Source organism: Geotrypetes seraphini, chromosome 19 (assembly GCF_902459505.1).
Source record: "Geotrypetes seraphini chromosome 19, aGeoSer1.1, whole genome shotgun sequence".
Taxonomy (NCBI): Eukaryota; Metazoa; Chordata; class Amphibia; order Gymnophiona; family Dermophiidae; genus Geotrypetes; species Geotrypetes seraphini.
The window spans coordinates 7,444,623-7,470,033 of NC_047102.1; the positions used below are offsets into that span (position 1 = coordinate 7,444,623).

Consider the following 25,411-nt stretch of genomic DNA (forward strand, 5'->3'; position numbering starts at 1 on the left):
AATCTAACCTCATGGAGCAGCTCATGACCTAAAAGACGACATACTAACCACTGCAGCCCTGGCCTCCTACCAGCAGAGGGCACCTGTCAGGTATAAATTATTGTAGCTTATTTATCTGAGCCTACATGGGCTGGCTCCCAAATATTTGGTTGACAGTATTTCACCCTATGCCACGCTTCCAAAGTTATGCTCTGCTGGACATGGTATCTTTCAATACCAACAAGAAAGGAATTAAGGTTACAGACTATTAGAGCAGGCGATTTTCCTGCGCAGGTCCAGCAGAGTAGAACAGTCTTCCAATAAGGCAGCAAGAGAATTTGATTTGTTTAAGCGAATGTTACAATGTCATTTATTTTGTCAAATTAAGTATGGGAGCTGGACTGTGTCTTAAAGAGTGAAGAGAATTGCGGATTAGCATTTAGCATCCACTGAACAGTTTTAAAGTTTGTGTGCGATATTTTGGTTTTAGTAGTACAAATTCTATGTATGTGTTTTTATTATGTATGTTCATCTTGTACTCCGCTTTGTATAAGGCGGATTATAAATTAAAAAAAAAAAAAAACTAAACTGTCTGCAAGCAGCCTGTTCTGTGAAAACGAGAATAAGCAATTATGGAATTCTCTTGAAATGACGACAACATGACGTCCATGTAGCCAATGTGTGACAGTTCAAATACAGCAGAGAAATATTAGCAGGAGTACAGCGTCATCCAAATTCTTACCAAACACAGTGAGTGACAATAGCAGGTTGCCCCTGATTTTGTCCCAGGCCCTCAGGAAATGGGAGCGTGGTCGTAGCTCCGTAGCGGTCAAGTGACTTTCATGCATTCGCACTTCCACTTGCTTCGGCATATTGTTGGCGCTGGAGAAGAAAAGATAGGATGTGAGCACCGAGGGAGAGGAGGATCTAAAGTGATCAGGGCAAAAAAAAACAGGAAGGCAAAACTCCAAGGTAAGGATTCACACCTGATAAACAAAAGGCTAATACAGGTAAAGGTCCACCCCCCGATGGATTTATGACAGTAGAAAGCCTTCTTAATTCCTATTGTTACTTTTCTGGAGAAAGGGACACAGCAATAATTTGAAGCCAACGTTGAACATTGTTGAATGTCGGCCTGGTTACAGTTCAATGAGATTTCTGAACTCCCCCCCCTAGCCACCAGAATCACCCATCAGCCTTCTAGCAGGAGATTTGGGGAAATTTCAGAACAAAGTTGGAATATTCAAAGGAGATTTGAAGAAGTCTGGACCAGTGGTTCCTAATCCTGTCCTGGAGGACCACCAGCCAGTCGGGTTTTGGGGACTCTGCCAGGTACCTATGATCTGGACTGGCCAGTGTTGAAATCAGGAGACTGGGCTTGGTTGACCTAGTTATGGAGATGCTTTCGTGCTTATATGAAATTCTAACAGCCTTCCCAGCATTACCTGGATAGCACTGGAAGAGAGGTAGGGTGGAATACAGATGTTTTGTCCTAGTCTATTCATAGCCAGTGAAATTCAGCCACCAGACTGTGTCTTAAATATATCCATAGAGCTCTAAAGATAGTGACTGAATTATGTTGCTATCGGTACAGTGGCAGCACATACAGTATACTCAGTGTTTCTGCTAATAGCACTGCTGAGTTTATATGCAAAATATTTCAAGATGGACGCCATCACTGTTGATGTTTGCTGGCAGGAGTTTATTATTTCTGAGGTAGACTCACGTCTAGAATCTAGACCAGTGCTTCCCAACCCTGTCCTTGGGGACCCCCAGCCAGTCGGGTTTTCAAGATATCCCTAATGAAAAGCCGTCCAGACCCCTGGACATGTCCTCGGAAATCCAGATGTCTGATAACCCTAAGCTCCTGTTACGAAATATCACATTCTTTTCGAACATAATTTGTGTCTTCGTAGCATAGCTTTTGTCAACCACATTGAATTTACGGTTATGCGGCCTATAAATCTGTTGTTATGTTACGTTTCTTTTGCCTAGTTGTCGTCGAAATATTTTCGAACAAAACAAAAAAGCTGACCACAACATTCAACTATTGACCCAAATGGATACTTAGGGCTCCTTTTACTAACGTACGCTAGCGTTTTTAGCACAAGCAGAAAAATACCGCGCGCTACGCTTCTAAAACTAACGCCAGCTCAGTGCTGGCGTTAAGGTCTAGCGCGTGCTATTCCGCGCGTTAAAACCTAGCGCACCTTCGGAAAAGGAGCTCTTAGTATGGTTTACGAGACCTCAGCTATATCGCTTTAACGTTTTTGAAATAAGACCTTTTTGTTTCTAGATTTAAGTTTCAAACTTGTCTTCCTTTGTACCTCATAACACCAGCAGCAGATCTGAAAAATCCCTCGAAGATTAGATAAGCATTTTAAGAAAACATCGGTGGTATTGCATAAGCGGATCAGCCATCGAGTCAGAAAAGCCCCCACCCCCACCCCGGTGGATTATCAAGTTCTTTAGAGCGGACACAATTTCATTTAATCTGGGTTCATCCGAGTGCTGAGAATTTGTTTCTAAACGGAAAGTGCACAAGGTGTCAGGTCAAAAGTACGCCGGGACAAAGGCGCGCGCAGACAATTGAACGCAGTGCGGAGGCGCGCGCCGCAGAAAATTACAGTTTTTACAGCTCCGACGGGGGGTGTGTGTGGGGGGAACCCCCCCATTTTACTTAATAGAGATCGCGCCGTGTTGTGGGGGCATTGTGGGGGGTGTGGGGGTTGTAACCCCCCACATTTTACTGAAAACTTCACTTTTTCCCTGTTTTTAGGGAAAAAGTTAAGTTTACAGTAAAATGTGGAGGGTTACAACCCCCCAAACCCCCCACAATGCCGGCGCGATCTCTATTAAGTAAACTAGGGGGGCTCCCCAACAAAACCCCCAGTCGGAGCCCCTAAAAACTGTAATTTTCTTTGGCGCGCGCCTCCGTCTTGCGCTCGGTTGTCGGCGCGCGCCTTTGTCTTTAGCGGGGTTGTCTATGAACCCATGTGCCCGAAATACTGTGCTAAGCAGGATGTGTCAGTATTCCCAGGAAATAAAATAATCAGTCAGAACTATTTTGTTGGGGGGGGGGGGGAGGTCTCTTGGCAATGTTGCTATGAATGAACGCGCAGAGCATAATGAACTTGACAGAGTAATTCGTTCCACTTGAACAAGTTTGTGAAGTTCTGACTGATTATTTTATTTCCTGGGAATACTGACTCATCCTGCTTAGCACAGTATTTTGGGCGCATGGCTTATTCATGGATTCACACCCTGGTTTCCAACTCTTCCTCGCAAATTGGTTCTAAGCCAGACGTGTGATTCAGGTACCTTGAATTCTGCCTGCTCGCCCCCACACAGAGAGAATGATAGCAGTCTTCAGCAGCAGGAATGGTGCCGCCAAGCTGGAAATCGGCAATCCGCAGGCCGATCCGAACGAACCCAGCAACTGCGGACCAGTCTCCAACCTTCCCTTCATCTACAAGATCCTTGAAAAGACCGTGCTATCGCAACTCCAAGCCTTCGTCAACAAGACAGAACACCCTCTCCTCATACCAATCTGGCTTCAGAAAATTCCATAGCCCAGAAACGGCCCTAGTGGACATTATCGATGACTGCTGAAGCATACTAGACAAAGGAAATGAGAGGCTACTGGTCCTTCGATACCATCGATCACCCCCGCCACCTTGCCAGACTCACAAATATTGGAATCAATGATCGAGCGCTCCAGTGGTACTCATCATTCCTGAGCCTTAGGACCCAAAGCGTCCTACCAAGATCTACTCTATCGTGATACAAACCAATAAAATATGGAGTACCTCAGGGTGCTTTCCTGTCCCCTCTGCTTTTAAATCAGACCGGTGATAGACATCACCTTAAAACACCAATTTTGCCAAGTCGGGTCATTCTATGTTACCCATGCTTTGTAATACTAGGCTCACCAGACTATTTCTCACCATATCATGTTTTATTATACACATCTCCCTCCGAATTCACGGGTTCAGCAATCGCGGTTTCGATTATTCACGGTTTTTAGCTTGCTGGCTCCTCCCCCCCCCAAAATTACATCAGCTTGCATAGAGAAATCACCGATTCCAAGCGTTGACAGAGAAAATCGCTGATTCCCTGCACTTTCTTCACCGTATTTTGCCTTTCCTTCAGGAACAGGCCAGGTTTCATCGTATTCACGATAGTTTTTAATAGAAAATAGCAAATAACATATGAAAAAGTTATTTGCGGTTTTTCTGTATTTGCGGTTCTGTTAATCCCCTATCACAGGGAATACGGAGGGAGAAGTGAATTGTTTTACCATGCTTTGCTAGCTATGTTTAGCCAAGCTATCTTTTACCATACTATGTCTGAGAGAGTGGTGCAAGGGTTGGAGCTAAGCCTCAGCACCCTGAGGTTGTGGGTTCAACCCCACCCTGTTCCTTGTGTCCCTGGACAAGTCACTTAATCCCCACCAGTGCCCCAGGTATATCAGATAGATTTTGAGCTGGGACAGACAGGGAAAAATGCTTCAGTACCTGAATAAATCCATGTAAACCATTCTGAGCTCCCCTGAGAGAATGATATAGAAAATTGAATAAATAAATAGATTTCTAGTGTCCTTTAAAATTACAATGATATTTACATGTCATTTTTTTTCTCCAAAAGCTTTTGAGACTTCCCATATCCATCAGTCTGAGAGAGAAAGAGATGCTTCTTTCCTACTGTGATTTATTTTAAATCATTATCTTAATTAAAACCATTTTCAATCTCCTGTGACTTTATCTCAGCAAGCCAATATTCTTCTGAAGTCAGATCTACTTTCAACTAGTTTCAACAGATCAGGCAACTCATTTTGCTTCATTCACGTTACTGGAGGTCATACTTCTTCTGATCATCTGAAACGAATTACAAAATCATAAAAAAATTATTTAATCAGGACCTACCCAGCCAGTCGGGTTTTCAAAATGCCCACAATGACTATGCACGAGATAGATTTGCATTCAGTAGAGATGATTTATTTTTCTATACCATTCTCCCAGAATGGTTTACATGAATTTATTCCGGTAATCAAGCATTTTCCCTGACAATCTAGCTAATGTAACTGGGATAATGGGGGGGGGGGGGGTTAAGTGACTTACCCGGGGTCACAAGGAGCAGCGTGGGTTTGAACCCACAACCTCAGAGTGCTGAGGCTGTAGCTTTAACCACTGTGCCATTCTAGAAATCAAAATGTAATAAAAGAGAGCCAAGTATAGGACAATCAAGCCATTGTGACATCACTGATGAGGCTGGCTCTTAGGCATTGGTGGAATGAGGCATTATGACGTCACAATACCAGCTCTGGTTATCAGAGGGTAAAACATTTCATACTACTTGTTTATTCAGGTACTCAAGCATTTTTCCCTGTCTGTTCCTGAGGGCTCATAATCCTACGATAAAAACCCCCTAACATGGCTTCATAAAAGGGGGGAGGGGTTAACCAGGCAAGAACCTCTTCTGCCTGATTATATCATTTTGAATACTGACCCCAAGGTCTCAATGTTTTGCCAAGAAGAATCAGGAAAACATACGCTTTTAATTTAATTTTTTGAAGGGTTCTGATTCAAAATGAGGATTCCTGAGTTCTTGGACAGAAAGTATTGCAAAAAATTTCTACTGTTCTGACATTTTTTCCAAACAATGTTGATCCTTAAATGAATTTATTAAAAAAAATAATAATAATAATAATAATAATGGAAGGAGTCTTCTTCCTAAAATGGAAAAGTGTCCTCCATCTTCTACACTATAGAGGGGATTGCCAAAAACAGGCATAGTGTAATGGAATCGCTTATGACAAATGGCATCCAGCCCTACAACTTGGTGTAGGTTCGTTAATCATTTATGACAGTTGCTCTGGATGCTGCCTGGCTGACCAAAGCGGTATATTTCGATGAATGCATGCCCTCTTGTGGAACAATAAAAAGCCTTGTAGGGAAGACGCCCAACAAAGCAACAGCCTCCAAGTCCTTTCACTCATTTCATTCACACTCTTTGCAACATTCATTTCAGGGCTTGTTATGTGATAATTCAGTTATTACACGTTGTCTACTTGAAAACTCTTTGTATGCAATGGGGTTGGTTCAGTTAATGCATGATAATAGCCTGGTCGATAAAGAGGGTGGTCAACAGATTTTCAGCCTTGGCCAGATATTCAATGTAGGGCCATATCTGGGCACTACCATGTAATATTTCAAGGTAAGGCAGTGACCCAGAAGTTATATGCATTGCACCGTGATGGCGAGGAAAGCTGGTCAGGTTTTGTGCATGATGTAATTAGAAAACCTAATGCTGTGTTTCTGGGTGTGGTGCAAAAAACCAGTGTGACTCCACGTGCCATGCCCTGCACCCCTGAGAGTGCACCAAGACATTGCTGGCACCAGCTAAAATTAGGCAGCTAAATTGCTCAAAATGGAGGGCTGGATATGCAATTATTTGTAATTATTACATCCAGTTTTGTTATCATTCCATTTGTCAACACTATTTTTTTTGGGGGGGTAATTATATTTCACAGAAGGTTCAATCCTCCTGCTTTCAGAATGGTCCTTTATATCATGTGACCATGGAATCTAAGTGGCTTATGTACCACATTCTACAACAGGGGAACCCTGGCCAGTCAGCTTTTCAGGATATCCACAATGAATATGCATAAGAGATATTTGCATACTAAGGATGGCAGCGTATGCAAATCCATCTCAATATTCAGTGGCATAGCGAGGGTAATCAGCGCTTGGGGCGGTGACACCCCTCTCCCGCCCTCTTCCCCATTAAATCATCTCTGCCCCCCCTTCCCACTCCTCCCCCTGGCGCATGCCCGCGCCTGCGCCCCTTCCCCGTACCTTTTCAACTTCGGCTTGAGCAGCGAAGAACTTGCTGCTCACGTCAGCTTCAGCGCTCTCTCTGATGGGAGCTCTCTCCCGGAAACGACGTCAGTGAGCGGCAAGTTCTTCGCTGCTCGCACCAAAGTTGAAAAAGGCACGTGCCATGGGAAGAAGTGGGAAGGGGGGTGCGGAGAGGAGAAGGGGTGCCGGCCCCCCCTGAGGAAGACCACACCCGGGGCGGACCGCCCTCTTCACACACCCTCCCTTGCTATGCCACTGTTCATCGTGGGTGTCCTGAAAATCCGATTGGCTGAGAAACTCCCAGAACCATCTGGGAATCACTGTTGGACAGGTTTATGGTTTATTAATCTTGTTATACCGCTCGTTCATTTCACTGGTCCAAGCGGTTTACAGAATATAATTAAAAGAAATATAAAAAAATAACTCCATTATTAGATAGGATAGGACATACACAAATTGTGGACCCAACACAGCGCTGTGTTTCGGTGAATCAAAACGCCTGCATCAGGGGTCACTAAGCATAAAAACATCAAATCATTAAATATAATTCAACAAATACAAGTAATAAAAATATTGATAAAATAGATAAGCGATACCAAAGAGACAACAAAATAAATAAGTGAAAAGCAGAACCAAAGAAGATGTACACAAAAGACAACCAGATAAATGAATAAAAGCAAACCTGTAGTGTTGTAATCTGCAGGTAACAAGTCCTTTGTTAATACGAGGCTATGTAATGAAAACGTAAAATGGCACCATACTGATATCTGTGGCTGGCGTAGAACTGTGGAATCCAGAGAAAACCAAAAAAAACTCTGTGGAGTGACGATGTTCCTAAATAGACTTTATTTGAAAGTGTCAAAGTTCCAAAGGTTCACCGAAATCATCCACAGAAAAATAGATTCATCCACATAAAAATAGGTTATCCACATAAAAGCCTTAAAGGACCTAGTCCGCTAGGGATACAGGACCCAACACGGTCTGTGTTTCGACAAAAAGTCTTCTTCAGGGGCCCCTGGGGGTCCTATAAAGGTGAGTATGTGGGAAACAATTGTGTGGCGAGCCGGAAGTGAGACACTGCTTTTGTTTTTTGCTTGTTGCGTAGAACTGTGGAATGCCTTTGCCTGGTATCCTGCGGTTTTGTATGGGGAGGAGGAATTTTAAGAAAAAAAGCTGAAAACTCAAATTGTCGCCAATGCCTTCATATTTCAGTTGATAATCGCCTTTTAGAATTTTTTGGGGACACCAATGTATGATTTAAAGCTTGTTTGTATTTCTGAATTGATTGAATTTGCGCTCTATCCCTGTTTACAACAGGGACGATTAATGATGTTGTTTAGTGACAATCGTAGGGAAACAAGATTTTATGGATGTGATATGGAAACAAAACAAAGTTTCCAGTTTAAATATACACTGGTGAAACATGTTCAATACCTTCACCCCTCTTAAACATATGGCTACAAGCTAACTTCAGGCCAGTGATATGGAAACCGCATAGCTGTATGCGGTATATAAATGTTTTAATAAATAAATAAATACTAAGAAACATTCACTCTTAAAAAAAAAACAAAAAACTAACCAACTCCATTGTTGAACAGAATAAATCTAACCATACAAACACCAACCATACCAAAAAGCATTCACTCCTAAATAAAATCATAAAAATGCCATTGAACGTTAAAATTTCACCAGTCCTAGATTCAGCCCATAGCTTAGACCCACAGAAGCAAAAATTCAAAAGGAATGAAGCAATCAGAAAATAATCAGAAAAACACAACGCTCTCCCCAAAAGTTTTCCAAGCAGCCCACACACCATAAACTTAAATTACAAAGAAGAAAAAACCCTCAGATCTCAGGTGAGCATTATAGAATATGCTTCACCTAAAAAAAAACCATCATAAGAAGCATAAAAACACATTCACTATTTAGGCTAGACAGAGCTGAAATACCACACTCAAAGACATATGTGCTACCTTCAAATAATTCCAATTTCCATCAATTAAAAGTTAATTGGTAATCATCAGTGCCGATTAGGCCTATTAATCATTTAAGTTATGTGCGTACATTGTCTGCATGCACCAAATTACATTCACAGGTTTAGACGTCAGATACAGAATTTGGGAGTGAGTAGACAGTAGACTGTAGGGAGGAAATGGAGTGCCCAGAAGGGCTTTAGGGGGAGGGGAGATCATCTTGACACCAAGCCTATGTTTGTGGGAGAAGGATAAAAAGGGATCAGGGTTATTTCAGGGAGTTGGGAGATCAGAATTCTTGGGGTGGAGGGCTGGGAATCATGGGTGACTCGACACCAGTGCTATTTTTCAAGGGAGTCAAAAGTGTATAGATAATATGGCTTTTATTCCTGTCTTATGGGAAGGTTAGGGAGGGATCAGGGGACATTGGTGGATCATGGGAAGGATCAGATGATCAGAGATCACCTCAGGTCGGAGTGAGGGATTAGGGAACTTTTATGGCAGCAGCAGATCTTTTAAAAAATATCTCCCTTCCAATCAGTGCATGAGCCCCCACTCATGCGCAAACAGGAATGGGGGACATGTTAGCAGTAAGCTATGGATTTCTGCAGGAACTATAGCACAGCAGTAATGTGCTGCGGTAAATTTCTCATTAATTTTGTGGTGGAAGCTATTTGTTCAGCCATGAGCATGCAGTACTCTCACATGGCTTTCTGCATCGTCCCCCCCCCCCGAGGGACCTATCTCAAGAGCTGGGAGCCCAGCCAGCTACCATCATGTGACCCTTCCCCCATTCTCAGTTTTACTTCCATTAGCATTCTGCTCTGAATGCTGGCAAAATCCAAATGTCCCTAAACTGTAAATCTTTAGCATTTTCATAGTTTTAATCTAATGTAAAAAAAAAAATTTTTTTTTTAAATCATGAAACATTTGGGTGAAGCCTACGACTTAAAGTTTCAATTCTCACAGTTCAACCAGCCATGGAGGTTCCACATCACGAAGGATAAATATGACTGCTACAATGGCAGCTTCCTACCTGCCACATTATTACCATGATGGGGGGGAGATCTAGGAGGAGCCCCCCCCCCCAAGCCTAAGACCAGCAAGGGGTTCTCAACTGCCTAGATGTGACTGTCTGCAGAGCAAAGAAAGTAGGAAAGACCACTGAGAATAATAGGCAGGGTCAGATTAAGGCCAACTGATGCCCTAAACTATTGTTTGTTGATGGATGCCAAGGATTTTATGAATAATGTATGCCGTTTTGGAATCTGCTTACGTTTTAGGCGTGCTAAAAGTTTTTAAAAAAATAAATAAAACAAAAGAATTAAATAATAAAACCTCTGATTATCCTCTGATATTCTGATCATGTCAGAGCAAAAACTGGTCAAACTTCTGAGCACTGAGCTGTAGACAAAAGGGGCTTAGCAAATAAAAGATAGAATTCCATTTCTGTTATCAGAGACAGAGACATTGGTGCATGTTTTGGTCCCAGATGCTAACATACAACCTACAACCCTGCCTTCATTCATCTGTTTTCTGTTTTCCAAAAAAAGCAAAAACTCCCCTGTTAACCTTTTGCATGAAAACATTAGACAAGTGATCCGGAAAAACTTAAACACAAGAGGGATAGAGAATTTCCCGTTCTTCCGTGTCAGGAATCTTAAGCCATTTAGATCTAAATGAAATGTCCTCAAAAGAACAAATACCCCAAAAAAGGCCTGTATAATAACATTTTAAAAGACTCTCTTTCATCTGTAGGGGTTGGTTTTGGTTTTTCCCCCCCAAAACATTTTGGAAACAAAAGATAAATTATAAGCATTTAAGGGGAGGGCACAATTAATATTCAACACTAGTTTCTCCTAAAAATAACTTCACTAGGTCTATCCTATTGTATTGGTAGCCCTCTAGTGGTCAATGGCATGATCTAGGTGAAAGCAAGTCTTCATTCGCTGCTTTGGGGATGCAGGGCAGAAGTTTTCATGCCTGTCATCTCAGAGCTCAAAACATGAAAGTCCTTAGTTACCTACCACAACATAGGAGCATACAGTATTATTTTTTTATGTAACCAGCTGGAGTTCTGTATCAAACATTAAAAGGAATTTGAGGCCTTCTCGGTCAATGCAAACTCATAAACATATAATCCCTCCTTGTCCTATGGCAGAGGAGAGATTTCTGCTGGCTGGCACATCTGATATCCCTGCCTGTGATTTTAATAAGCTCTGAACTGTCTCAACAAAATGGGAAAATCAACTGAAAAATGGAAAAGAGCCAGAAAATATTGATCACTATGTAGATGTCACAAAAAAAGCTTGCTGAACTCCAACTGGGACATTTTTTTCTCTGCAGAAAGCGAATAAAATCCTGGGAAATGTGGTTTTATCCTACAAATAAATGCTGAAGAAAGAGTCTATTGCTTTTCGCTGGTCACAGGTCCACGCGGTAGCACTGAATGTTCCTTCCTAGCTAAAATCTCACCATTGTCTCTGCTCTCCCTGGCCACCAGTCCTGCTGGGCCAAAGCCCTGTCTTGCTGCTGTGTTTCAACAGCTGAATTCTTAGGAAAATGCATAAGGCAGGCACAATGAAGTGGGCTACTGGGACCGAAGCCTATCCAATATGTTTCCCAACACAGAATCAGCAACAGAAGGCTTGGAACTGGAGCCAGAGACCAGTCTGCTTGGCCCCCTTGCAACTGCTGCTTTTGGGAGAATGAGATGTGTCGATAGTCTCGTTTGGGAATTCCCGCAGCCTGGCTCTCCGGATAAGTCCAAACATAAGTTACGACATACTTATCTGCTGTGGCATTCTCCCACTCACTCATATTTATTTGTTCAATTTTCTATACCATTCTCCCAGGGGAGCTCAGAATGGTTGACATGAAATTATGGAAATTTCTGGCTACTGAGGGCTCTTTCAGACTCTGAACCCGTGTTGCTAATGGACGAGACTGATCCCGAAACTGACAGGAACAATTCTGAATGGCCAATGTGAAGGCTGAAAGCAGTAGCACAATTTAGAGCAATATAATCCCAGCATTTGACATTTTAAAATAAGGACTGCTGCTGGTTGGAAGTCGAATCCACCAGTCAAGTTCCAAGTTTCAAGTGTATTAAAAATCTGATATACCACCTTATCATTTATTTCAAGGTGGTTATACATTCTACTAGAGACAGCCTTTATAGTTTATCTATTTATTTTTAGTTTATTGATTGGGATTGATTAATTATCTTTATATGAAGAGCTTCACCCAAGGAGGTGCAAAGAAGGTGCAGTTTAACATAAAACTTACAATTTTGTTAACAGTGTAACAATTGCAAAATAACCAAATATAATCAAATGCAATCAGTCATGGAGATAAACTTGGGAACAGCAAATTGAAACCTAATGATAGGGCTAATATGAAACAGTATAAAAAAATATCACACACACCCACCCGACAGAAGGGAGAACTAGCTCCATAATAAACCATTAGTTGTCTGAAAAAGAATGTAGATAGATTGTGAGCCCGCCAGGACAGACAGGGAAAAATGCTTGAGTTGGGAAGGGACCGTCCACATCAGCCTCGGGAACAATTCTTTAGTCACTGGACCCAACACGGTCCGTGTTTCGGCTTCCAATTGAAAGCCTTCCTCAGGGACGAGCTTGGAATCCAGTAGATTAAACAACACATGGAAAAAAAACCCCACACATATTTTATTTTATTTTTTTCCTGTCATTTTTGTTGATATTTCCCATGTTAATTTAAATGAATGTCCATTTCTAGAACTAGTGGAAACTCTCCCCCCCTCCCCCCGATAGAGGTTTCTACTAAATGGTCCGACACTGCAGTGACACTCACAGGAATTCTATGGTGAGCTCACAATCTAATGTACCTGGGGCAATGGGAGGATTAACTAATTTGCCCAGGGCCACAAAGAGCTAGGTGGGGTTTGAACCCACAACTTCAGGGTGCTGAGGCTGTAGCTCTAACCACTGTACCATACTCTCCTCCAATGCAACGTTAGAAGTGAAGCCATTGTGACATCACTGATGACGTTGGCTCTTAGGCATTGGTGGAATGAGGCATTATGACATCACAATATGAGCTCTGGAATGTTGCTGCTATTTGAGTTTCTGCCAAGCATGATGACATCAGGGAAAGAGATTGGGGACTTGTAAACTGCTTTTTTGTAGTTACACAACCACACTCAAAGCAGTTTACATACAGCAAATACTTGAAGGGCATTAACATAGAACAAAATATTTTCCAGAGAAAGGAGAATGGTAAAACCAGAGGCCATAATTTGAGTTTGAGGGGTGGTAGAGTCAAGAGCAATGTAAGGAAATTCTTCTTTACGGAGAGGGTGGTGGATGCCTGGAATGCATTCCCGAGAGAAGGGGTGGAGAGGAAAACGGTGACGGAATTCAAAGAAACGTGGGATGAACACAGAGGATCTGGAATCATAAAATAATAGTAAATATTGAAGAATTAAGGCCAGAACTGGGCAGACTTGCACGGTCTGTGTCTGTACAGTATATGGCCGTTTGGGGGAGGATGGGCTGGGGAGGGCTTCAATGGCTGGGAGGGTGTATATGGCCTGGAGTAGGTTTTGACGGAGATTTCGGCAGCTGGAACCCAAGCAAAGTACCGGGTAGAGCTTTGGATTCTTGCCCAGAAATAGCTAAGAAGAAAAACTTTGAAATGAATCAGGTTGGGCAGACTGGATGGACCATTCGGGTCTTTATCTGCCGTCATCTACTATGCTACTATGTTAGCATTTTCCTTATCTGTCCTGAGGGGCTCACAATCTATCTAATCTATCTACCTGGGGCAGTGGAGGATTAAGGTACTTGCCCAGGGTCACAAGAAGCAGTGTGCGATTTGAACCCACAACCTCAGGGTGCTGAGGCTGGAGCTGTAACCACTACATCACCCTCTCCTTTTCAGACTCCATTTCAGATTTCTTCAGAGCCGTCTGGGCAACATTTAAATAACTATGTTCAGGTTCAATAAATTGTTTTTTTGACGAAGCTGGCAGATGAATTAGTATTTACTGCCACCTGTTGGGAAGGATCTCGAATGCCTTCAATGACTGAGCCAATTTGAGCAGTCTACCAGTCGCCGATCTCTCATGAAGAGTGTGTGTGGCAAATACCAGGGGCTGCTGAAAAGTTCTCAACCCAATAAATCGACTTCCTAAATTCTGAGCATTATTTCGTCCCTGGAACTGAAAAGTGTGTCATCTTATTTCGTCAAGGGTCAGTTTGAAGAAACAAAATTCTATATGATTTGACAATGTTTCAGATCATTGATTGAACCACATCCACGTCATTCTCTTCTCGGTTGGGCTGAGATCTTTTCAGTGTGAAGAGTTTAAGTGTCTGGTAATCAGAGCTGAGATTGTGATGTCATAATGCCTCATTCCACCAATAAGAGCCAACCACATCAGTGATGTCACAATGGCTTAACTGTCGTATACTTGGCTCACTTTTATTACATAGGCGGGGGAAAAGCTCTCAACCCAACCAACCAACTTCCTAAATTGTGAGCGTTATTTTGCCACTGAAGCTGAAAAGAGTGATTTCGTTAAGTGCCAATTTGCAGAAACAAAATTCTATGTTTTGACATTGTTTCAGATCATTGACTGAACCTTATCCACGTCATTCTTCTTGGCCAGGCTGACAACTTTTCAGCATCCCTCATAGACTGTTTTCCAATCATGAGGAACACTGCACAGAAACTTGGGACCGGGACCGAAACGAAGCTGCTGAGAATTCATTTTTGATCACCTGGGCCATTCTCATTCGAACCAATGAAGGTCTTGATGGAAGAAGACAGTGGCAAATGAGAAAAACACCAGAACAACCTCCATGATAGAAGGATCAGTTCAAAGCAACAATTGTATACTATGTATAGGAAAGAGGCGAACTGAGAGGCAAAAGAAATCCCAATTGTATTGGTTAACACCAGTATTTTCAAAAAAAACTTTCATGCACACCTTGATACATATTACACTGTACAGAAGGGGGAGGGCTGGTGCAAGGCTATCATGCACTCTAGGTGAACCTTAAATCTTGTAACCCCCCACGAGCCCCTTCCTCTTTCTTCATCCCCCCTCCCCAGTAGTCCAGCATCTCACTTCTCCCTCTCTTTCTCTCTTGATCCAGCATCTCGCTGTCCTCTCCCTTTTATAAACCAGAAATCCCGCCCTTTCTTCCCCTCCTTTCTGGTTGGATGAGCCAAACCAACCAACCTCAAGCCTCAAACCCAACCTCTCTAGTTCCTAATGCTCATCTTCTATTCCCCTCCCCATCTTCTATTCCCCTCCCCCTCCCATGTAAACGAGAAATCTCAAAGGTCTTCTTCCCCTCGTAGTCCAGCCAGGAGCAGCAATTTCCCCCCCTTACTTCCCGTCTCCCTCTCTCCAATGGAACACCTTTCTGGTTGGACAGGCCAAACAAACCAATCTGAGTTCAGTTCCAACCTTTCTTGTTACTACTACTACTACTAATAGAAAACATAGAGACTTAATGGCAGAGAAAGGCCAAATGCTGCCCATCCGCAGTAACCATTATCTCGTCCTCTCTCTAAGAGACCCCACATGCCTATCCCAGGCTTTCTGGAATTCAGACACAGTCTCTGTCTCCACCACCTCTTCCGGGAGACTGTTCCAGGCATCTACCACCCTTTCTGTAAAAAAGTATTTCCTTAGATTACTCCTGAGCCTATCACCTCTTAACTTCATCCTTTGCCCTCTCATTCCAGAGCTTCCTTTCAAATGAAAGAGACTCGACTCATGCGCATTTACATTACGTAGGTATTTAAACATCTCTGTCATATCTCCCCTCTCCCGCCTTTCCTCCAAAGTCTACAGATTGAGATCTTTAAGTCTGTCCCCATACGCCTTAAGACGAAGACCACGCACCATTATAGTAGCCTTCCTCTGGACCGACACCATCCTTTTTATATTTTTTATACCACAGTCCCTCTCAGTTTTATGTGGCCTAGAATAATGAAAAGCTGGACAACACAGCGATGGTAGAGCAATAGCCTTAAAATTTGTGATAACATCAGATCAAATTTATCAAAAAGATAAGTTTTAACATTTTCCCTAAAAGTATGGTAGGAATTATAAGCCGCAATCAAACCACTTCGCGTTTTACTCCATTTCCCAGCTTGGAAAGATAAGAGTTCTTTCAAGAAATCTTGTATACCAACATCCTTTTAAGGATGGGAAAGAGAAAAAAAAAACAGCCACGTGTATGGCATTCATTACCTGAACGTCTGAAATGTTTCAACACGTAACATGGTGTGTTTCCCAACAAAGTCTTATAACTGATACAACAAGCAAATTTGAAAAGTATTCTCGCTCCCAGTGAGCCTCCCCATTAAACCACCTATGCCTCCAGCAGTCCGTCTCATCTTTCTCCTCCCTCCCACCTGCTGGTCCAGTGTCTCCTCTTTCTCCTTTCCTTGCTGTGAAGGCCATGCAGAATAGACAGAGCTGAACAGGCAACCCGAAAGGTAAACAATAAGGAGGTGGCCAGGGTACCTGAGAATATGGGAACACTGAACGCTGCCACATCCCCTCCTACTCCATAACAGGAAGCAGGAAGTAGGCCTTCAGTGTACATCTGCTATGGTTCTATAGTTCCTTGTTTAGCACTCTCTAGACCAGTGTTCTTCAACCACCGGTCCATGGACCAGTGCGGTCCACAGAAATTTCCTGCCAGTCCACAGGGCCAGCACGTGCATCAGGCCCAAAACAGTGTTCTTCAACCTCCGGTCCATGGACCAGTGCCGGTCCACAGAAATTTCCTGACGGTCCATAGGGCCAGCACGTGCATCAGGCCCAAAACTGTTCTTCAACCACCGGTCCATGGACCAGTGCCGGTCCACAGAAATTTCCTGCCGGTCCACAGGGCCAGCACATGCATCAGGCCCAAAACAGTGTTCTTCAACCTCCGGTCCACGGTGTGATCGATGCGGTGTTATCTTCGATCCAGTTCCCTCTTCCCCACTGATTCAGTGCACAAAGACACGGAGGTGCAATTAGTACTATTATGGGGCGGGGTCTGGGGTGGAGATTGGGTAGAGATGGGCGGGGTCTGGTCCACAACTTAGCCCCGTGTTCTTCAACCGCCGGTCCACAGACTGATGCCGGTCCACAGAATAATTATTTTATTTCTGCCAGTCCATATGTGTAAAAAGGTTGAAAAACACTGCTCTAGACAACCACCTAGGACAGGGGTGTCAAACTCAATCACATATGGGGACGAAATCTAAAACATAGGCTAAGTCGTGGACCAAATTTTTTATTAAGATACATAGGGGTCCTTTTCTTAAGGTACGCTAAATGCGCACCATAATAAAAGGAGCCCTTAGTCTTAGTAGAAGTATAGGGTTACAACCTCTCCAACCCCACACCGTCTCTCTGGTGTAAACAAAATAAATAAAAAAGACTTTTCCTCTCTCTTTTAGGTCCTAGTTCACGCTTGCTGTCTAACACCAGCTCTGGCAGGATCCACATTTCAAATTTGACATATTGTAATCACAAAAGAGAAAATAAAATGATTTTTTTTCTACCTTTTGTTGTCTGGTCATTATTCAAATCATGTTGGTCCCAGGCTCTGGTTTCTGTTTGTCTTCTCTTAACTCGCTTGCCAGGGTCTCCTGCCCATTTGTCGTTTTCTTCTTTCTCTGTGCTAACCGTCCATCTTCCATCTCTGCCCTCCCCTTCCGTTTCCCTTCCCTCCCCCAGAGGTCTGACATCTTTCCTTTTTTCGTCTCCATCCCTGCAGCTGCAGCGGTGGACCCCACCATCCCCAGATCCACTATCTCGCCTTTTCTCAACTACCCTTTCATCCAGCATCTCTCCCTCCTTCCCTAGCACCCCAGGGAGGGAAGGAGCAGGGTATTTTCTTGCAGGCCAAATTTAGCCCACGGGTCTGAGTTTGACACCCCTGACCTAGGAAGAGCCAGCCCTGAGGAGGAGATTCTGTTTGGTAGAAGGCAAGAAGCTCACCAGTAATCTGATTGATCGACCTCCATACCCAAAGCACCTTGGCTTACGAGAGAGTTCATTCCTAACTTGTTCTGTATGCAACAAACTCACTTGAAGTCACTACCGTTAGGGAATCTACATTCTTAGCTATTTAGACACTGGTTCTTGCAGCTGAGTTTATTCAGTTTGCATTATATTGCCCCTTGGTAATGGTTGAGAGGAATAAAGCAACCACTGAATTCCAGGATCTAACCAGTACTCCTGAAACACTACTGTGTCACCTTTCAATCCAAGTAAGAGTGAAAATCTCTCGTGTTCTGCGTTTGCCTTCCAGCAAAAGCAGTTGTGGCTCCATGGAACATTTTGAAATGTTCAAGTCATTTGGGGCCCGTGGGAGCAATGCCAATCACCCTAATTTAATGAGGAGGTTTTCTAAAACATTTATTAACAAGTGATTGTGTATTCTCTCGATTTCAGCAGTAGTAGGATCAGCAGGACGCTCTGGGGTTTTTTTTTTCTGCCTTCAGAAAACACACAAGAGGAAATTTATCAATGTGAATACGTGTTACCAGGAGAGTGACTCATAAAACAAACGAGAGATGTGCTTTGTTGAATGAGGCAATTATCCAAACAAGAAATTTGCTTTGTTGAATGAGATAATTATCCCTTTTCCCACTAATCAGTCACTGAAATATAAGAGAAATGCACCCAATACATGTTTTGTCTGTGGAACAAATGAGAGATCTGACAGTGCTCAGACATTAACGAGGTGGCTGCATTTGCATATGTAAATGCCCTATACATTAGCATGACTAATATGTGTGTACTTTTGTGACCCACATTGCTAAAGATAGGCTATTAACTATTAACTATTAAAGGGACTTGCGTTTGCGTTTCTTTAAATAGGCAAAATGCCAGGTAACTGCAAATCTCACCACACCTTGCCTCTTGTGTGCAAGTTATCTGTGCTATACGGTACACCGACAAATCCGTGCACGAGAATTGCGGCCTGTCAATCGCGCCCCGTGACTGAATCTGCCATAAATGTATATCCGGAGGGCCCTGATTTGCTCAGACTCCTCAGGCCCCGTCCCTTGGCGAAAGCCTGACTGAAGCGGATCGAGAATAGCCCGGGATGAGAGGAAGTCCAGGCAACGGCGGTGAACAGCACGTTCAAATAACTCGGATAAGAAGGGAAGGAGGGAGATGGGGGGGCGATAATCGGAGGGGCACGTGGGGTCCAGTGAGGGTTTTTTGAGGAGGGGTGTGATATCGACATGTTTGAAGGCATCAGGGACCAGTTGCCGTGGAGAGCGATGTTGAGGATGTGACAGATGGGAGGGATGACAGTGGGCAAGACAGGGTTTGGAGGATGAGGGAAGATGTGTAGTTTCCTCCTTGGTGATTTTGGAGAAGATGGCAGGTGTTGAGGGGATGTTAGCAGAAGGGACAGGTGGAGGGAGGGGGAGGTAGTCTGGTTGACAACTCATGGTGAATCTTCTGGATCTTATTGTAGAAGGAATCTGTCATAGTTTGCACGCTAAAAATGTGGATGTAGGTCTTTCTAGACCAGAACCTAGTGAGATGTGTGCACAAATCCTAATTGGAGTCAATTAACCGCAATAATTAGTTGCTGTCACACAATTTTATGCTAGTTAATGGCTCATTACTCAATTCAGTTGCATGCACAACTTGGGCGTGTGCCCAAATTTTGGAAGCCATATATAGAATCCAGGGATTAATTTCCAAATAGCGCCTAGGCACATTTTTGGCATTCACCCACGTAGGTACACATATACGCAAGCATAATCTGTGCAGAAATGCTCATCCCTATTGAACAGTTACCTCCTCGGGGGGTTAATTATTCCCCCCCCCCAAAAAAAAAATAAAGGTTTCATGATCATTTTTACATTTCAGTAGTTTATTTTGCTGATTCTCAGTTCTACGTCTCAAATCCTACCTTTCGTTCCAAATCTGTCTTAGTTTGCATATTTGCTTCAGGTGAAAGCATGACCGGTTTAGGGGCCCAGATTAAGTTAGCCTACACGGTAATACTGTAGCACCTAGATCTGCAGATCAAATGGCAAAAAATACTGCCACATGGATGAGCCGCTGGACTGCTTTGTGTCCAGCTAGTCCCCCGAGGGATCTCCCTGTCTTCTGAGCGTATCCGATCAAATTATTTCATAATTAGGCGGGTAATATAAAGTGCATTCACAGCAGGAGTCCAGTATTCCCCTGAAATCTTCCAAAGGAAGTCAGAATTGCAATGGAAAGACAATGGGGTCCTTTTATGAAGGCGTGCTAGCCATTTTTGCGTGCTAAATGCTAACGCACCCATAGACAATAATGGGACAATTAGCAGGTTCCGTTTGCTATATTTCTTAAACATTTATAAATATGTTAAATACATTTATAGTTTTGCAATAAGCTGAGAGATCCATTTTTATGAATTTTTTTTTTTTTTAATTTTTAGATCTGATTTTTGCCTACCCGCCTAGTACTCTTTTAGATGTATTGATGACATGTTATTTCTTTCCTGTGTACAAGAAGAAAGCAAATGCTGAAATGCTTGTGCTTTGCCAGCCCTAAGTACAATGGTCCCCGCGCATCTGATCTTTGCATCCATCTCAGTTGGTGCTCGGGGCAGCTTCATATCTTGTCGTTATTCTCTCCTATCAATCTTTCTACCCAGACGCAAGCACAGCAGAATTTAAAGAGGCATTCGACAAAAGCCTGAGCTCTCCATCCCCCTTTTCCCACGCATGTACATCGCTTCCAGGGGCCTGTCCAGAAGAGATTAGCAGTGATGCAACCCGACAACCATTCTGGCATAAAACAGAGCCAACACAATGGGGTATGCAGATAGTGCCAAATCGCAGGAGGGCAGCCGGAGCTCAACAGAGCCCCCCCTTCCCCCCGCTTGCTAAGTCCAAAGACCGCCTTCGATTTGCAATTTCTGTGAAGCACAATGTGACTGGCTTCTATAGTGATGAGTCTTTTATCCCACAGTAAGATTTTTGCACATCTGCCATATGGAAAAACCCCTGGGGGCTCATCCCAATCCAGACTGACTCCTCATCCTCACCCATTTCAGTCCAAGCAGCACAAATCCTGCCCTTACAGTGTGCACTGAGATATTGAGAGAGAGGAGGTTACATTTCTTCAGTTGGTAAATCTTCATATCCGGACAAGTATATATGTATTGGCAAAAAGTTACTGGTCTTCATTTTTTTTTCACTGTCCCTAGGTTCTGTCTCTCTTAGCAATGAGATTCCTTCTCTGCTGAAAGCATCTTTCCCCTTGGTCTCTACAAACAAAATGGAAAAGTGCCAGCTTTCCGAGCTGGGATGTTGGGGAAGTACCAGACTCCCGAGTATTCTGGGGTGTTGAGGAAGTACCAGACCCCCAAGTATTCTGGGGTATTAAGGAAATACCAGACCCCAAGTATTCTGGGATGTTGAGGAAGTACCAGACCCCCGAGTATTCTGGGGTGTTGAGGAAGTACCAGACCCCCAAGTATTCTGGGGTATTAAGGAAATACAAGACCCCCAACTATTCTGGGGGTGTTGAGGAAGTACCAGACCCCCAAATATGCTGGGGTGTTATGGACTCCCTTAACCTGTTGTTCTCTGCTTGCTTTTCAGCTTACTGCCCCACATGCTCAGAGCAAATTCTCTGCTAATACCTCCCCCCCCCAAAAAAAAAGGGAGAAAAATCCCCTCTTACCCTTCAGTCGATGTCATTTTCTATGGACTCCCCCTTTGTGCTCCAGGAAAGCTCCAAGGTGTGCCCGATAGGTATGTACAAGGACCCCTCTGGCTACTTAAGCACTGCTACTGGTATAATCCTCAAAGCTCTTCTTAAGGCGCCAGGCACAGATGCTGCTCTTCGGGTCCCCCCAGTCTCTGATTCAAAGCTTTTTTTTTTTTTTTTTCTCCAGTGCCTTCCAGCCTTGAAAGTCCCGCGCTGCCTCCCCTAGCAGACTTTTCAGCCTCGGGGATGATGCTGGACCCCTTCACCTTCTCTCTTTCAGGGGGCTTCGCCTTGACCCCGTGTGGGCTGAGGCAGAACTGGAAGGGGTTTAGCCTTCGAGGCTGTGCATTCGCAGTCTGTCCCTCTGTATTTTAGGCAAAGCTGACATCACACTGGCTTTAAATCCCCAGCCTCTTAGGAGAAACGAGGAGAGCATCCGCAGGCAGGAGGGCAGTGTCAGACTGGAAGGGGGGAACAGGGTTACCCGGAGCACCTCGCAGCGTGCTTTAGCCACCTTTTGTTAGGAGAATAGACGTCTAAGCTGCACGTTACCTAGGCGTGCTCTCCTGTTTTCCTTGTCGATTCTTTTCTGCTCTCCCCTTTTTAAATTACTGTGCAATATTATACACGACTGCGGGAGAAACTGGAGTCAAATCTGGGATCGGTGCATTAATTTGTTTCTACCTTGGCTGATGACAGGGGGTGGGCATGTTTCACAGGTTAGCACCAATGGCTTGGAATTAGAGCAATTGGAAGGTGTAATTAGGTAATTTTAGCCTTCTAGCATTTCCCCCCCCCCTTTAATTAGAAGACTAGAAAGCTATGTTTTAAGAGAGAAGGCTGTGTTCATTAGCAAGGGTGGAAGGATGGACTTTCCAGCCCCTGCACTGAAGCAGACCCAAAGGGGGTCCAGCCCGTGGACGGGTTACGTCTCTGAATGATTTTATTTACTAAAAAGGACAGGAAAAATAAATTCTCCCTAAGCATAAGAAGGTGCAAAATAAGCTTGGATAATTCATATCCATCCGTGCTTAATAGTCACATGTAAATAACAAAGGACTTCTACAATTAAAAAGGGTCTTTTACAAAGGAAGAGCACATGTTATCTGTCACAGGATCTATTTTATTCCTGCTGCAAATAGCATAAACTAAGACCCCCCTAAGGGTTTTTCCTCCCCTTATTACAAATGTGCCTCCCTCCTGCATGCACCATTTCCTCTTTCTGCGCCCCGGGAAAGACGGCTTCATTTAGGGAACCCAGTGGGAGAAAGGCTTCTTCCTTTTCCATTTTCATTATTCGAATTCAAAGTAGCTCTGGAAGACCTGATATTCTCCGTTCAATAGACGTGGAAAGCGCGGGGGGGGGGGGGAGGGAGGGAGGGGAGAAAAACTGGGACGGGAGGTGATGAATGAAATTCAATCGCTGGATGCAAGGAACCACAAATCGATCCACAAGTGTAAATAGACAGATATTGATGAAGGCAGGGAGTGGTACAGACAGGTGTAGTAAGATACGTGATAGATGATCGTGAGCAGGAAAGATTGGTTTTTTTAATGTATTAAAATGAGTGAATGCTTACACTAGAACAGTTAACTGAAACTTTTGTACTCTAACACCCCAAAAATGAGATTTTGCTGACATCTGCTGGTGAGATGAAAGATAGCATAGAAACATGAGGGCAGATACTGCTACTAATAATTATTTCTATAGGGCTATCAGACACACGCAGCGCTGTACAGAGTCACAAAGAGTAAGAAAACAGTCCCTGCTCGAAAGAGCTTACAAACTAAACAGGCAAGACAGACAAACAAGGTGTCATGGATACAGTTAAGGGGAAGGGTTAATCAGCTGGCTGGGTTGGAGGGTTCTAATTGGCTGCAATGCCCTAACGCAGCAATGGTTAGGTCATCCTGTATGACATATTAATGAGATGCAAAACATGCAGATGCATATAAAGTAGCTCACTACTGTGTAATACTATACTGCATGCCCCTTACCCTCCCAAATCCTTCCCCAAGCCCACCGTAGTCTAAATCCCTGGTGTCTAGTGCACCTGTGATCCTTAGCAATAGTCTTGCAGTGCCACCACTACAGAGGTCATGTTTCTGTATAAGGGCAGTGGGTATAAAAGTATGACCCCTAGTGGTAGTACTGTGAAATTACCATTAGGGTTAAACCACATCATTTTGAAAGAAAGTACCAGTAAGGGCAGGAGTGACTGGGGATTCCTCCTGCTCACATCACTAGTCACTAGGGATTTAGACTAAAATAGTACAGGGGACCTATAGTATGGGGCCTAGGGAAGGGCTACTGTCTAAGGAGAGTTTTGTTTGGGGAAAGCAACCCTTGAAAAGGGGGGGATGGCCAGTAGGGAGCCCTTCAGGTTGGTGAGTCTGGTTGAGATGGCACCAGGTGAGTCCTTGATTTGAGGGGAGCCCAAGAGAGGCTTTCAGCTTGGAAGGGTGCTCTGGCTACTGCAACTGGATGTAGGTGCCAGCCCCTAGAGATGTCCCGATGCCCCTGGGTGGTACAATAATGCTGTTTCAAGGTGTCTCACAAATGGTGTTATTCTTTTAACACAGGAATCAGTAACCTGTGGTACTGCAATACCGCAGGTTGCTGACTCTTGTGGTAGAGCATGGTGTGATAACGGCCTGCATTCGTCAGACCTTGGTAACTTCTCCATCTAAATTCCTTGTACTTGATAGTTTAGCGACCAGGATGAACAGAATAAAGGGCAAATTCTATAAGAAGCGCCCAAACATTGGGCGCCGATATAGGCACTGTTTGGCGTGATTCAAGTACAATTGGGTGCTGTCTCATGAATCACGCTGAGCGGAACCTATTTTGGAGGCGCCCAAGAAATAGGCCTGCTCTAGGCACAACTAAAAGTTAGGCGCCCATGCGAGCGCTTAAGCACGCTTAAGAGCAGTGATTCTGTAACAAGGCGCCTACCATGTAGCCACGCCCACGCCTAGCATGCATAGCGTCTATTTTTTTTGAAGGCCGCCTAAATTTTTAGAGGCGCCTTGTTACAGAATCGCGCTTTCTTGATAGGCGCCTATGTTTCAATCAGTGCTGATTAAAAAGCTTAATTGAGCTTGTTATTCAATCTAGATAGGCGCCTATCTAGTTGGGCACCTCCGAAATAGGTGCCTCACTTTAGGCGCTGGTTACAGAATTTGGTCCTCAGTGACTCATTTTCTCTAGACCGGTGACACTCAACTAGTCACCCAAGAGCCGCACATCACTCTGCGGAATGACTCTTCCATTGTGCAGAATTTTTACGAAGACACAGAATTCAAATGGAGCCAAGAGCTGGATTAGATGGTTCAGTGATGGAAGCGTCTGCGAAAACAATGCTACCAGTTCTCTAAAATTTCTGCATTAACATTTGTTGTTCTGTAAAGATGCTGAGTCATGCTGGAAAGTATTTGCCTGGCAAATTTCAGCCTAGATAAGGACGAGACATCAACTGGTCTGAAAATAAGAAAGCGTTGGAAGGTGCCCCGCGAGATCAAGCTCTCAGATCGGTAGAGGTTGGCTATCGCTGCTCTGCCAAGGTACAGAAAAACCATTGCTACGGACGTGAGAAAGCACTTTTTTTTTTCCCCCGCTTTACGTATTTCACAAGAGACGCTTTCCATCATTATGCCATGAATTCACACGCGATGGTGAAACGTGCCAATTCCATGTGAAATCAACGGCGTCTTGAGCAAAAAAATAAAAGATAGTAACATCATATCATAGTAAATAACAGCAGAGAAAGACCAAATTGACCCATCCAGGTGTAATTCTTCAACTGTGAGAAGATCATGATATATTTCTCTGCTCAATTCACCACCAGCTCACACCTCCC

General features: G+C 43.7%; 1 protein-coding gene across 1 annotated transcript in view; it reads right to left on the reverse strand.

The window, feature by feature from the left end:
* The window catches only part of SLC1A2 (solute carrier family 1 member 2), a 73,373-nt gene extending 51,731 nt beyond the window's left edge, over positions 1-21,642 (reverse strand). Inside the window, exons 1-2 of the mRNA XM_033928680.1 lie at positions 21,525-21,642; positions 722-861 (exon numbers count right to left, since the gene is read on the reverse strand). Coding sequence (XP_033784571.1) covers positions 722-861; positions 21,525-21,541 — 157 coding nt within the window. The 5' untranslated portion in view covers positions 21,542-21,642. The remainder of the gene's footprint in view (positions 1-721; positions 862-21,524) is intronic.
* Between the last annotated feature and the right edge of the window lie 3,769 nt (positions 21,643-25,411).